Raw genomic sequence first — 14,328 nt, forward strand, 5'->3', positions numbered from 1 at the left:
TACCATGTGAAATTTAGAAAATAAGGAATTGAGACCCACTGCTAGGTAACACTGTATGTATATTCCATCTTCTAAAGCACATCAAGTCAAGGGAATTAAATAGAATATAAACTAAATGGGAAATGCAAATTTAAGAGGATACCCTCAAATTATGTAAGTTAAGAATAGGAAAAAAGCACCATAAGGAAAAAAATGATAGGACCAAGACAGAAATAGTCATTCCACACATTCTGTGTGGGAAAAAGTCCTTCCCACATTTTTAATGGCTTATTTATTTAAAAATATTTTCTTGTTACCAATGACCTTCAAAAGTTAAATAATAAATTTCTCCTAATGAATTTAGGAATTTTTTCCACTGCAGCCACAGGACAGAACCAGGTTTTATGGCTCAGTGAAACTTCCACAATTTGTCCTTGGGAGGGGTGTATGGGAATGCTCTTTAAGAAAAGTTTTAAGAAACAAATAAACCCAAAAGAATGAGCAAAAGAAAAAAAGAGAGAGACAAACCAAGAAATATACTGTTAACTCTAAAGAACAAACTCGTTGTCACCAGAGGGGAGGTTGGTGGAGGGATGGTTGACATAGGTGATGGGGATGAAGGAGGGCACCTGTGATGAGCTCCAGGTGATGGATGAAAGTGCTGAGTCACTATATTGTACACCTAAAACTAATATTACACTGTCTGTTAACATATTGGAATATAGAATAGAATTAAATGAAATAAAATAAAATGAGGTTTTATAAAATTACAAATCCAAAGTATGGTACCGGGCTTTGAAGGGGGACCTGAAGCTTCAGCTTTATTAGCTTCATTAACAATTTCTGTAAGCAATAAGTTTCTGAAAGAATGATCTCTGCCAGGGAGTTTTATTTGGTCTGGTTTGTAAAGGTGAGATCTTAAAAAAAAAAAAACTTAGTAGCAAAGCCCTATGGTGATGGAGTCATGGTGTCACCAAAGGATGTGTCTTACCATACAAGTATCCAGATCTTCCAAACGCTCCATCTCCGTGAGCTCCTCCATCGTGATGACAGAGTGTTTAGCTGGCTTCTCCTCCACCAGCTCAATCTCTATGGCCTCAGGCTCAGGAAGGGTCTTGCCTCGTCTGCTGAAATGGTCAGTCTAAGAGAGTCAAGACGGGTACAAGGAGAAAAGGCACCAGAGGCAAAGGAAGAGCAGGTTAGCAGAATTCTGGAAGATACCTTCCACAAGGTAGCACAGTGAAGGATTCCACCTGTGTGTGGTTAATGACAATTTTTAACACATTCCCACTACAATAACTCACCTCTTATTATCTTTGGAGGGTGGACTGTCTTAAGCAAGAAATTACAAAACCTCCTTTAGTAATTGACAAGAATACTTAGTCTAGAAGAAAACAAGGAGTGTTCTTTTTATTAATTTTATTTTATATTTCCTCTGAAATAATTTATTTCTCTCTCTAATGCTTTAAAAGTATCTAATTAGGAGACACAAGATGTTTCCAACATTCTCAGTTTTTAAAGGGCTGAAAGGAAGGAAATTGCTAACAAAATTGTAATTGCTGCTAGCTTTGTTTTCAGATCATGAATACCATATTTAATAGGATTGATTAATTTCCAGTGTTATGCTCTAGGTAAACCTAAAAAAAATTAATGATAAGAGAATAAACTGGGCTGAAATTAATAAACTCTAGTGTTGAGCTGAATCATCACTAGGAACTTTGATTAACTCTTGTGAAACGATAATTGAGAACCAGTTGACAATACCGTGGAACCTCTGGCTATACTTCTAAAGTTAAATTAGAGAACATATTAATGTAATTGGAATGTCCCTGAAAACAAAATTTCATTTTTTTTTTAGATACTATTCCTTTCATATAACAGTTAAGCTAAGCTCTCTCCTTACAATCCAAATCTGCAGAATATTAAAATAAAGCTTACTATAAAAGTGCACCCACAGGGATCCCTGGGTGGCTCAGCGGTTTAGCGCCTGCCTTCAGCCCAGGGCGTGATCCTGGAGTCTCGGGATCGAGTCCCATATTGGGCTTCCTGCCTGGAGCCTGCTTCTCCCTCTGCCTGTGTCTCTGCCTCTCTCTGTGTGTCTCTCATGATTAAATAAATAAAATCATAAAATCTTAAACAAAAAAAAAGTACCCACACAATTCTTTTTCAAATTGAAAAAAAAAAGTCAATATTTTCTGAGTACATTCTTTAAAGAAGGACACATGTTAAAAAAAAAAAAAGCGGAAAATTCAACCCTTCAGTGTGGTGCTCATGTACGGTCACGTTGATATAATATCATGTTGAGGGCATTTTGAGGTGGTCCTTGCAGCCTTGGGTTATGGAGAAACTGTTTCTATAAAGCATGCTCCATGGATGTTGTGTCTGCTTATTTAAAAAAGGAAAAGTCTGACTTGGGAGCTCTAAACAATAACATAGCTCTTTATTGTGCCATAAGCTAGAAGCTAGTGATTCTTAGATTCTCTGTGGGGAGGAACCAGTTTTTTATATTTCCAGTTTGCCACAAACCGATAGAACTGGTGAAATACAATAAAAATGAAACTTTAGAGAAATAATTGTGTTTGTGTATTGTGGCCATCTCAAATTGCTCCAGAATTTTCTCTGTGTTTCCTCTTGCCTGTTGACCTAACCTTGTCAGGTGCCCATAGGTTCGTGGGGCCAGCTCCAACCCATGGGCAGCATTTTGATGGCACTGCTCTAGACGCCTGTCCTACCTTTTCAATTTTAGAGGACAGCCTATGTATTTTTCTAAAATGAGTTTTTCAGAATATTCATGTTGCCTGCCTCGTGGAAAAGAGGCAGTTACTGTTGCTCTCACCGTGGTGTTTTCTGGCGTCACCAACAATTCAATGTCATAAAACTGGCTATATCCAGCCTGTAATTAACCTGAAATGTTTCTCTGGGGAATATGTCATAACTTGCTTGAGAGATTCCTATCACATCACATTGCTACAATGTTCATGACGCAAGATGTAAGGAGTAACAAAACTTTCATAGGTGCCTCAGAGGACTTCCTAAAGTTAAAAACACATGAAGTGTCTGATATATTTTTTATATGCACAGTATTGGAAGTAAAGTCTCCTACTTTGATAAAACCAGTCTCTAGATGAAGAAAATTTATTTCTTCACCTCAGTTACATCCAAGAGGCCTGGCTGGGCACTCGGCAGCTATCAATCCCTCGGACATGTCCATTTTACCCTTGACTTTCTTTGGACTCCAAATATTTCATTCCCCTCACCCCATGTTTTCAAGAATAGTCCATTACACCAAATTATCATATCAGAGAGCAACAAAACAAGCACACAAAAATTAATCGTAATTTTCTTAATTTTAGATCTCAGCCTCAGCATTATTTCATACCAAAACCTTTGACCAGCAATATAAATCACACAACAAAACTTCTCAATACAATTGCTTCTCCTTTCCCCTTCTATTCCCTCTGGAGAAGTTCTAACATGTTCTATATTTGGAAGCACTGTAGGAGGGAAAAGCAGGATCTTGGCCCATAAAGTTGCAAAAGAGTAAAATGCAGGAAAGAAGCCACATCCCCATGTTGGAGCCTGCCCTGCTTCACAGCAGCCCACAACAGGAAGTCCCACTCAAGATGTCCACCACACTCACCAGTTTATGATGGCAGTGTGAAAGTGCATCCAGAATTTCATCCACAATCCGATCAGACAGGAAGGAGGCCACTGTCAACTTCACTTCACTATGTGAAAAACAAAAGTACACAGTGACATTTTAATTTGTATGGAAAAACATCACCCACCCTTGATGCTATGCTGTTGATAAGGTCAACTGCGATTCTGCTTCTGTCTTTGAAAATGGAATAGAAGAATGTGTGAACAGGGCTAAGGATTTCCAAAGATAAGCTTTAAGTGCTGCCATAAACACACAGGTAATAGATTTTCTTTACCAATTTCAACCTGCCTCTGCAATCTCAAAACTCAAGATTTAGTGGAAGAAATGAAAAACACCTGGGTAAAGACAAACTTAATGGGAACCACATGTACCATGTTGTGAAGAACAATTCTTCCATTGACAAAAAGGAAAACAAACCCAGGCTGGAGTAAATTAAGAGAGTCTGATTGTTAGACTTTGGTTATTACTTAAATATGCATTTCCCCCCATCTTAAAAAAATAATAAAAAAAAAAAAACCTCTACCGACCAAACGGTACCATACTCAACTGCTTCTGCTTGTACTCCTCATCTTCCTTCAAATTGCTACAGATTCACTGTTCTCCTGCCTTTTAACAGAGGTTAGGGAAACATTCAGTTTCTGTGCCTCTCACCTGACCTGAAGAAGGGGTCTCGAAGCCAGGAAGGAACCCACTAGCTAGTTTTGGGGTTTTCACTGATTAAGAAGTCAGCCATGAAGGTCTCACTCAGAGAGCTGTTTTTTTAGTCTGCATCGTAGTTATTGGCTATTTTCAAGAATTCAAACTCCACTTAAGTCTGTTCAGTCTGAATAATCCTACCTAAATGCACATATGCACAAATAGACACAAATGCACAACACTTTTAAAAGTGAATGTGCTAGAGAGATACCCACACTCCAACATAGCCTTTTAAAAGTTCAATCTGCTTTTGAAGTCAAGAATTTTAAATATTTTAAAGCAGGGGAAGGGAGTTATCAAAATAAAATTATTTAATCCTAAAGCTAAGGTTGAAAGTCTATTTGTGTAACAGGGGGAAAAATCTTTTTAACCTAAAGGCAGTAAATTTGCATTGAGATTTTTCCACCAAGGCAGATTTCAGATGGCAAATCAGAAAAATGGAAGCACCAAGTCTTTGATGTCTACATTAAAAATTTTCCTAGGCTAAAGATAAAAGGATGTTTATTTAATTCCTGCCTCTGAAACAAGGTTTCAGTAGCTATTGGATTTATCTAACACTTTACTTCTTTATTCCCCAGCGGTCCACTGATAAGATTCACCTGGGTCTCATTAAAAATACAGATTAAAAAAAAAATTAAAAAAAAAATTTAAAAAAAATACAGATTAGTAGGTCCCACTCTAAACCTGGGATGAGGGGGAAAATTAGAAATCTCATTTTGACAAGTACTTCCTCTCATTTTTTTAAGGCATGTTTGGGAATTTTACTTCCTCATAAAACTATAGAATCTGTCATTTTATTTCTCCTTCTCTTCCCCACCCCCTCTGAGTTGGGGAAGGGTAGTTTATCTGTTTCAAACTGTAGCACCAAAAAGATCCTTTAAAATCACACACACACACACACACACACACACACAAGTTTCAGGACTGTTCTATCATTTTGGTACTGGATATTATGCTTCTGTATTGAACTTCCAAACTGTAAACTTTTTAGAGGAAATAATTCCACTCAGCCTGCGTGGGCACAGCTGCATCTGACCGTATGCACAGGTGTAGCCATGCATATTTTCACTCATTCCATCAGTGCTCTGTATAATGTATTATAAAAAGCCAAGCAAGGAGTTAATGAACACAGAAGTGATTCACTGATGACAGGGGTTCTAGCCTGCTGCTCACTTCTCAGAATGTGCCCATCTTCAGAAGAAGTGAGCATATCTGCCAGAATCTGGAACTCTAGTAAAGGCATTAGAATCTGATCCACTGGTAGTTCAATCCAATAGGATAGAAGAATGGTGGCCAATACAATTTTTTTCCCTCAGTACCTAAGGGGCTTCAATAAAAATCCTAAAACTACAGGTTACAGAAATATGTAAGTATAATCTAGTCAGGGCTAGAGTGAATAAAATCACTGATCTATGGGGTCCTATAAATCTTCTAAATGTCCTTTCATTGCTTAAAGTCTGTCAAATTATCTTATCATTCAGCTGAGCTGGCCCTAGAATCTCTTATTTGTAGAAATCTACACACACACACACACACACACACACACAGGACAGCTGTACCTGAGACCAGACACTGTCCCATCCCTGCAGAATTCCTCAACCCTCAAAGTTCCATGACCTAGCTTCCAAATCTACATTGTACTATGATTTTTGGCTTATTTTAACTCTCGTTTTTCTCATAGGCTCTCATTCAGCTACACATCATTCAGTATGCTCCCAATTCTTCAGATAAGAGCTAGGGTTTGGTTTGGTCTTGTTTGCTTATCTAAGTATTTTATTGAGTTAAGAGGGGAAACTTAAAATATTTCTGAATATAGTTTCTAGTCTGCAGACTCCCCAGTTGAGAAGAACTGAAATTCATGAAGTATCATTCAGACTGGTAAGCACTCCAAAGTTTCTATATGGGAATCCAAGGCAGTTTGTTTGATGATCACATCCTTCTCAATGTTTGTATCTTGGCGTATTTTTCAAACTTTGCCAAGCACAAATCTATGTTGATGCTCCAGAGCAGCATTAGTACGTACACTGTTATCACAGACCTACCAAAAGAACACAGGAGGAAAACATGGTGAGGCCACAGTGGGCCTCTTTGCCTATTTAGAGACTGTGCATTTGCTCAGAACAGCACAGTGGCAGAAAGCAAACTTCAGGGTAGTAACTTTTAAAGGTGGAAGATAAGCTTCAGGAGGAGAAAAAAGTGATTATAAACATATACATGCCCTCTCCCGCCGGTTAAAAATAAAAGTTAAGAAGATCAAGTAACTAACTGTATGCTCTTCAGGAACACAGGCGTATTTGTGGTCACCTTATTTTGGAAATGTATAAACCTATGTGTTTACGCACAGCTCTATTTAGATACAGTCACTGCATATTAGACATGTCCACCACGTTCTATACGGAGAGAGCCAACAATAACACTCTTCACAGCTGCCTGCCCTGCATTCACAGAAACTATGGAACCTTGGTTTCTCGACATCATAAACCCACCTAATTTTGTTAAGGATATCGACTCCAGATTGCTCCAGCAGGACGTTTTTAACAAAGGTTCGTGGAATGGAAATCTTTTCAATGCTGGCATGAATCAAATCTTGTCGAATGTGTGCTTTTTTCATCACATTTGGACAAAGATTCTCGGCGGCATCGACCATGGACTCTAGCAACACCTGTAATGAGCACAAGTGGAGGGCAGAGGTGACAAGGTAGTAGGGGTGTGTGTGGGAGGGAGGCAAAAAGCTGAGAGCTGGTTAGGTGTGACACTGAGCCCTCAGAGCCCAGGGACACAGCAAGGTCCTGGAGCATGACCAAGGAATCTGAGTCACTCCAGGGCAACCTGTGCCTGTTGGATGATCACGGATGTCAGGTTATCACTTTATTTTTTCTTTTTTTTAAGATTTTATTTATTTATTCATGAAAGACACAGAGAGAGATGCAGAGACATGGGCAGAAGGAGAAGCAGGCTCCCTGCAGGAAGCCCGATGCAGAACTCAATCCCAGGACCCCGGGATCATGACCTGACCCAAAGGCAGATGCTTAACTACTGAGACACCCTGGCACTCCAGGTTATCACTTTCGATCACCCGGCAGATCCACCCAAGATTTGGGCTGGCACCTGAAATGTCACGGTGTGCCAGCTGCGCTTAACAACAAGGTGCTCATGAGAAGATTAAAGAAGACACATATCAAGCCTTTGTATGCCAACTGACCACACCAGACTGTTCCCCCTGCTGCTAGAAAGTAAAGTTACAGAAACCCCTAGAAAATATATCAAACTTGAACTCGTTTGATTTTGCAAATCACAGAAATTCCAAACTGAACCCTTCAATAGCTCTATCAAAACATCAGTAGTTAAAAAACAAAACAAAACAAAACAAAAACAACCCACAGATCTATGCTTTTAAAAGAAAAGCTTCAGGGCTAATAAAATTGAAATTGTTACAACATGGAACAGCATGAATGGCAAACAAAAACATTTACTGGGCACTTGACAAACAACAATCAAAACTCTAGAGTCTACAAAATGTTTCTGCACATTTTATCCTTCTGATGTCTGTGAAGAGGTGAGGTGCTTTTCATGTGATCACCATTTTGAAGTTGAAAAATGTGAGTGAGGGGAAGGGAAAGAATTTGCCAGAGATGGAGGACATGGCTGGGAAGTATGAGAAAGGGCATAACCATCAGTGTGAGACCTCAATCCGAATCCTAGCTGAGTGACACCGGACTGTACGGATTTCCCAATTTTACTTTCCTCGTGTATCAAATGGCAAATATAAAGTTCTTGCCTCCTCAGATTATTGAAGATAAAATACATTACACATGTGAAGTGTTCAAGATAATGCTCAGCACACAATAAAAATTCAGTCTGTCACAGATATTATGAATCTGTTTCCAAAGACACTACTCTCACTTCTCTTCTGCTTCTGGAAGCCAGCGGTGTCCCATTACTGTTCCGGTGTGAACGAGGACTACCGAGGCAGGATGATGGCCCGACTGGCACAGTGCTCTGTCTGCTTGTATGTACAAGCCCGTCCACTAGTAAAGCCTATCATTCTACTGCAGGATGAGCAGCAGAGCAGCAGGATGTTTATAATGATCTTGTAGAAAACCAGAGAGGACAGGGAGGAGGCAGCCACCTGAAAAGTATTCAAAAGCAACTCACATTTTGACAGCCCTTTGTCCCTATTATAACTCTAATTACTGATATCACACATTATTCCAAGAAAGCGGCAAGCAATGCAAATAAGTCCAGTTTAAGACCAATTATTTTCCTCTTTAGCATTAGAATAAACACACTCTGGCCCAGACTATGTAGCATCCAGTGCTCCTGATAAGATAAACCTCAGGTAACAACATGCTATTTAGATTGTGTTAAATTCATCAATGAGGTTTGTGATTTTCGGGAAGGTTCCCCTGCATGACAGAACAAGTTTGGCCAGAATGAATCTCACACCTAGAGAGGAGACCTGGCTTCTAGACTAGCCCCTGACATGAAATGTCTGTGGAATATTATCACAGAATAACTTTGCAGATCTCTGCACTCTTGCTACAACATTATTTCTCAGGCCTCTTGCTGCTCTATAAATTGATAACTGCATGACTTCAAGCCTGGAAGTACAATGGAATCTTAGCCTGCCCTCAGCATTTGATTCAGTAGCTGCTTTGTGGCGAGTCCCCTGCCACTCGCTCTAGTCCAACCACTGACCAACATGACAACACAGCACTTTATATTCCACCAGAGAAGATCATCCATGGTATCCTTTGATCCACATAACAACTTTCTAAAGTGAAGGCTGATTTTCACAAACCCATTTTATAGCTAAGGAAATCGGGTCTTGGAGAAGATAAGTGACTTGCTTGAGCTCACTTAGCTGGTTAATGGAACAGGTTAGACGGGGACTCAGATCTTCTGTTTCCTACTCTGGCCACCCTACTCCAATGCCCCTGTCCATTGCCCAGAGGAGCCTTTTCCTCTTCCTTTTAGTAACCTACAATTTTCATCCCATTCCCTTGGGTCAGTGGTACCTGAGGCTACCATGGTAGACTTTCTGGTAATGGGGTTGGTAGAAAGGGGAGAAAAAATGTCAGGTAAGTCTGCAATGGAGCCTCTGACTACTTTGTATCTAGCCCCCAGCGCAGGTCCTACCTAGCACAGCATCTCCTTCCAAATATCATGGCCTTCTGCATACCAAACCATACTCTAAAATCCGTCCTTCCCACGGCTTCAAAATACTACCTACATTCCAACCATTCTCAATCAAATGTTTATCTATAACCACCTACATAATCCATACAATACATACACGATGCAGTCTGCTACCCATTTTCACCTGCATTTTCTACCACGGAAAGGTCAATTACAACACATTTCATCCTACCCTTACCCTCACCTAAACAATAACTACAATGGCAAAATCAACCATGCTCACAAAGTTTTTATTGTGATGGTACCAAACGAGACCAGAAATTTGAGAGTCTCCTTAGACTCGACCCACCTTAACTGTATCGACCACATCTACCTCTAAAACATGTTAAATTTACTCCTACATGCTTCCTCAAAAGCAGAAAGATGTCAGAATATTATTCATTAGCACAGAATAGAAATATCTGATGACTGCTCAATTTTCTGGCCTCATTTCTTGTCCTATGTCTATATTCCCTGTGTAACTATTCCCCTTAAATTAATTGGCAGCTCCCCACATGATGGCCTGGGCTCTGCTCCCATGCTTTGCACACATCGTTCTCTTGGCCTAGAACCCTTCTTTTCCCCCTCTATAGCCAGAACCCTTCCACACTCAGCTCTGCTCAAACATGACCTCTTTGAGGAGATCTTCTTGCTCGTCTCCCCTTATACCCTTTACACCTTTACATGACATCCTTTGGGTAATCACCTAGCATCTGGTGGGGGGACCTCAGAAATTACATGTGTCATAAATAGTCAAGAATGTAGCATCTTTTAACCATTTGGGGATGAAAGAATCCCTCTGAATCTGATGAACACTCATCCAGAAAAATTAGTATAAAATTTAGTGTGTAATTTTAGAAGTTCATGAAGAGCTAGAGGCACCAGACTCCAGATACACAACTTGGACCTGATGGCAATTGGGAAATTCTACCCCTTATTGCCAGGGCCTACCGCACTTCTTGGAACAATCTCTAGAAAACGTATAAAAAGTATTACAAGCCCAGGGACTCAATTAATATGGGTACTAAACAACCCATCTTTTCTCTCCTAATCTCTCTCTCTGTTGCATTGGTTTATCTACTACCATCCTAATTATGATAAGTCTTAATATATGGTAGGGCAAAACTATCAACTATTTTGTTCTTCTTCATAAGTGTCTGAGCTATTTCTGAGCTATTTTTGAGAATTAGCTTTGTCAAGTTTTGTTAAAAATCTGTTGGAATTTTTATTGAATTACATCCCATAATAGAGGAGTTTGGGAAAAACTGCCATCCAGTGATACTGTCTCTTCTACCCATAAACATGACACATATTTTACTTTGTTTTAGACTTTCTTTAAAGACCTTCAACCAAGTTTTGCAATTTTTCATCACTGAGGTATTATACATCTTTAATATATTCTTAGGTACCTTGTATTTTTCTGTTGCTATTTTTTTTTTTTCAAAAGATTTTATTTATTTGAAAGAAGAGAGAACAAGCACGAGCCACAGGGAGGGGCCTACGGAGAGGGAGAAGCAGACTCCCTGCAGAGCAGGGAGCCCAATGCGGGGCTTAAGCCTAGGACCAAGTGAGCCACCCAAATGCCCCAATAATTAACTATTTCTAATGATTTTTTAAAATTAATTGTTGCTGATATATAGAAATGCAATAGATTTTTACATATTAGTCTATCTCCAACAACTTTACAGTACTAATCCTAATAACATAGCTGCAGACTCTTTTGGGGTTTCTATGTAGACCACCATAAAATATGAAAATCAGAATAATTTTTCTTTCTTTTTAATCCTTATAATTTTCATTTCTTTTGTTTGTCATATTGCACTAAGAACTTTAATATAATGAATAGAAATGGTGATAACAGAATCTTTGCCTTATTCTTGATTTTAAAGAAAATGTTTTTATTTTTTCCCCCAATAGAAAAATTCCAGACCTACAGAGAAGTTCAAAGAATGGGTTAATCTGTATCCTTCTCCTAAAACTTAGAAATTGCTAGTAATTAGCAGTATTTGCTTTTCTCTCCCCCCTGGGTCATTTGAAAACAAGTTGTAGGCATCAAGACTTCCCTCCTAATTTTCAATTATTAGATTTAGCTTATTATTTTCCACCCTTTCCTTACTTCTGATACTGGCATTTAAAAAGACCATGTATTTCACTCTAAGCTAGTTTAGCTGAATCTCAGAGGCTCTAATATTACTATTAAAATTACTATTTAATTCTGAGTATCTTATTTAAAGCATACTTTCCCCTTTGACCACTGAGTTGTAAGAAATTTTAGGGGCATCTGGGTGGCTTGGTTGGTGGGCATCCGAATCTTGATTTCAGCTCAGGTCATGATCTCAGGGTTGTGGGATTTAGCCTCATGTCACCTCTGTGCTGAGTGTGGAGCCTGCTTACGGTTCTATCCCTCTCCCTCTGCCCTTACCCCATCGTGCTCTCTCTCTCTCTCAAATGAATGAATGAATGAATGAAATTTCTCAAATTTGTAAACAATTGGATTTTTGCCTAAATTTTCTTTTAATTTTTAATTTGTTTGAAATAGGACCAGAGAACACAGTTTATGAAAACTGTTGTGATGTTACGACCTCATTGGCATTTTTCATAAATATTCCAAGTATCCTTAAAAAAATTAATATTATTCTAGTCCACTTGATCAGAATTGAGAATTCTGTTGTTCCAGTATCCTCCTCCTTTTAGAACTTAACCTAAAATGTTTATTTCTTTAATATATTATTATTCTCTATCCTTTTAAAAGTACGATACAAATTGTATATTAGTTTCAGGTGTACAATACAATGATTCAACAATTCTATACACTTCTCAGTGCTCATCAAGGTAAGTGTACTCTTAAACCCCTTTACCTGTTTCACCCCTTCTCCCATCCACCTCTCCTCTGATGACTACTAGTTTGTTCTCTGTATTTAAGAGTCTGTTTTTGTCTTTTATTGTTTGTTAATTTGTTTCTTAAATTCTAAATATGAGTGAAGTCAGATGGTATTTGTCTTTTTCTGATTGACTTATTTCACTTAGCATTATACCCTGTTGTTGCAAATGGCAAGATCTTATTCTTTTTATGGCTAATATTCCATTGTATGTGTATGCATGTGTGTGTATGTGTGTGTGTGTATATATATACATATTTAACTATATTTAACTATATATGTAACTATATATTTAACTACATATTTAACTATATATATATATATTTTTTTTTTTTTTTAAACTTTTGAGGAATCTCCATACTGTTTTCCATAGTGGTTGCAGGAGTTTGCATTCCCACCAATAGTGTATAAGGGTTCCTTTTTTTCCACATCCTCACCGATACTTACTCCTTGTCTTTTTGATTTTAGCCACTGTGTCAGATATAAAGTGATGTCTCATTGTGGTTTTGATCTGCATTTACCTGATGATTAGTGATGTTGGGCATCTTTTCATGTGTCTGTTGGCCATCTATCTTCTTGGAAAAAATATCTATTCAGGTCCTCTGCTCATTTTAGTTGGATTATTTGTTTTTGGCATTGGCTTGTAGAAGTTCTTTACATATTTTGATATTAACTCCTTATCAGATATATCAGTTAGAAATATCTTTTCCTGTTCAGTAAGTTGCCTTTTTGTTTTTTTGGTGGTTTCCTTTGCTGTGCGAAAGCTTCTCATTTTGGTGTAATCCCAAAAGTTTAACTTTGCTTTTGTTTATCTTGCCTGAGGAGACATACCTAGAAAATATTTCTAGGTATGTTTCTAGGTATGTGACCAAAGAAATTACTTCCAACACTTTCTTGTAGGAGTTTCATGGTTTCAGGTTTCACATATAGGTCTTTAACCCATTTTGAGTTGATTTTTGTGTGTGGTATAAGAAAATGATCCAGTCTTATTCTTCTGCCTGCAGTTCTCCAGTTTTCTCAGCACGATTTGTTGAAGAGACTGTCTTTTCCCTATTGTATATTCTTGCTTCCTTTATCATAGATAAATTGACGATAAAAATGTGGGTTTATTTCTGGACTCTCTATCCTTGTTCCATTGATCTATGTGTCTATTTTTGTCCACTACTATACTGTTTTGATCGCTACAGATTTGTAGTTTATCTTGAAATCTGGGATTGTAATGCCTCCAGCTTTGTTCCCTGAAGACTGCTTTGGCTAGCAGCAATGTTTTGTGGTTCCATGAAAATTTTAGGATTATTTGTTCTAGTTCTGTGAAAAATGTTGGTATTTTTGTGGGGACTGCATTAAATCTGTAAATTGTTTTGGGTAGTTTGGGCATTTTAGCAATGTGGGTTCTTCCAACCCATGGGCATGGGATATCTTTCTATTTGTTCATGTCATTACTCTATCATTACTTTTTAAATGTATTTGACCAATTAGGGCAGTCATTTTCAAAGATTTCTACCATAACGGTCAATTTGTCCATTTCTCTTTATTTTTTTTTTATTTTTTTTCCATTTCTCTTTATAAATATGTCCACTTACCATGAAGCCATAGGATTAGATGCATATACATTTGAAATTATGTATTTCTAGTAAATTGGGTCATTCAATGATCTGTTTTATTTTCAGTGATGCCTCTTCTATTGTATCACTAGATCTGGATGGGAGCATTCCTCTGGTGTGGAACTAAACCCTTGTATTCCAGGGTGGCTAGGTTCATTGTCACCTGCCTATGCCAGTTGCTGTGAAAAATCAAAAATAATCTCCAAGACGTCCTAATGCCCTTCTAGGTGTGCAATATAGCCCCTAGTTTTGTGCCTCTGTTTCAGTGGTTACATGAGAAATTTTAACATGGATACTCTACTCCCTGTCTAAAGCAGCACTGTCCAACAGA

The 14,328-nt window shown here is 38.2% G+C and overlaps 1 protein-coding gene across 5 annotated transcripts in view; it reads right to left on the minus strand.

The window, feature by feature from the left end:
- Positions 1–14,328, minus strand: part of CARMIL1 (capping protein regulator and myosin 1 linker 1) — a 312,186-nt gene that overhangs the window by 62,334 nt on the left and 235,524 nt on the right. For all 5 annotated transcript variants that reach the window (XM_077886140.1, XM_077886138.1, XM_077886139.1 and 2 more), the window contains exons 27-29: positions 6,823–6,998; positions 3,620–3,707; positions 971–1,120 (exon numbers count right to left, since the gene is read on the minus strand). In XM_077886140.1, coding sequence (XP_077742266.1) covers positions 971–1,120; positions 3,620–3,707; positions 6,823–6,998 — 414 coding nt within the window. The remainder of the gene's footprint in view (positions 1–970; positions 1,121–3,619; positions 3,708–6,822; positions 6,999–14,328) is intronic.

The sequence above is a fragment of the Canis aureus genome, chromosome 37 (assembly GCF_053574225.1).
Source record: "Canis aureus isolate CA01 chromosome 37, VMU_Caureus_v.1.0, whole genome shotgun sequence".
Taxonomy (NCBI): Eukaryota; Metazoa; Chordata; class Mammalia; order Carnivora; family Canidae; genus Canis; species Canis aureus.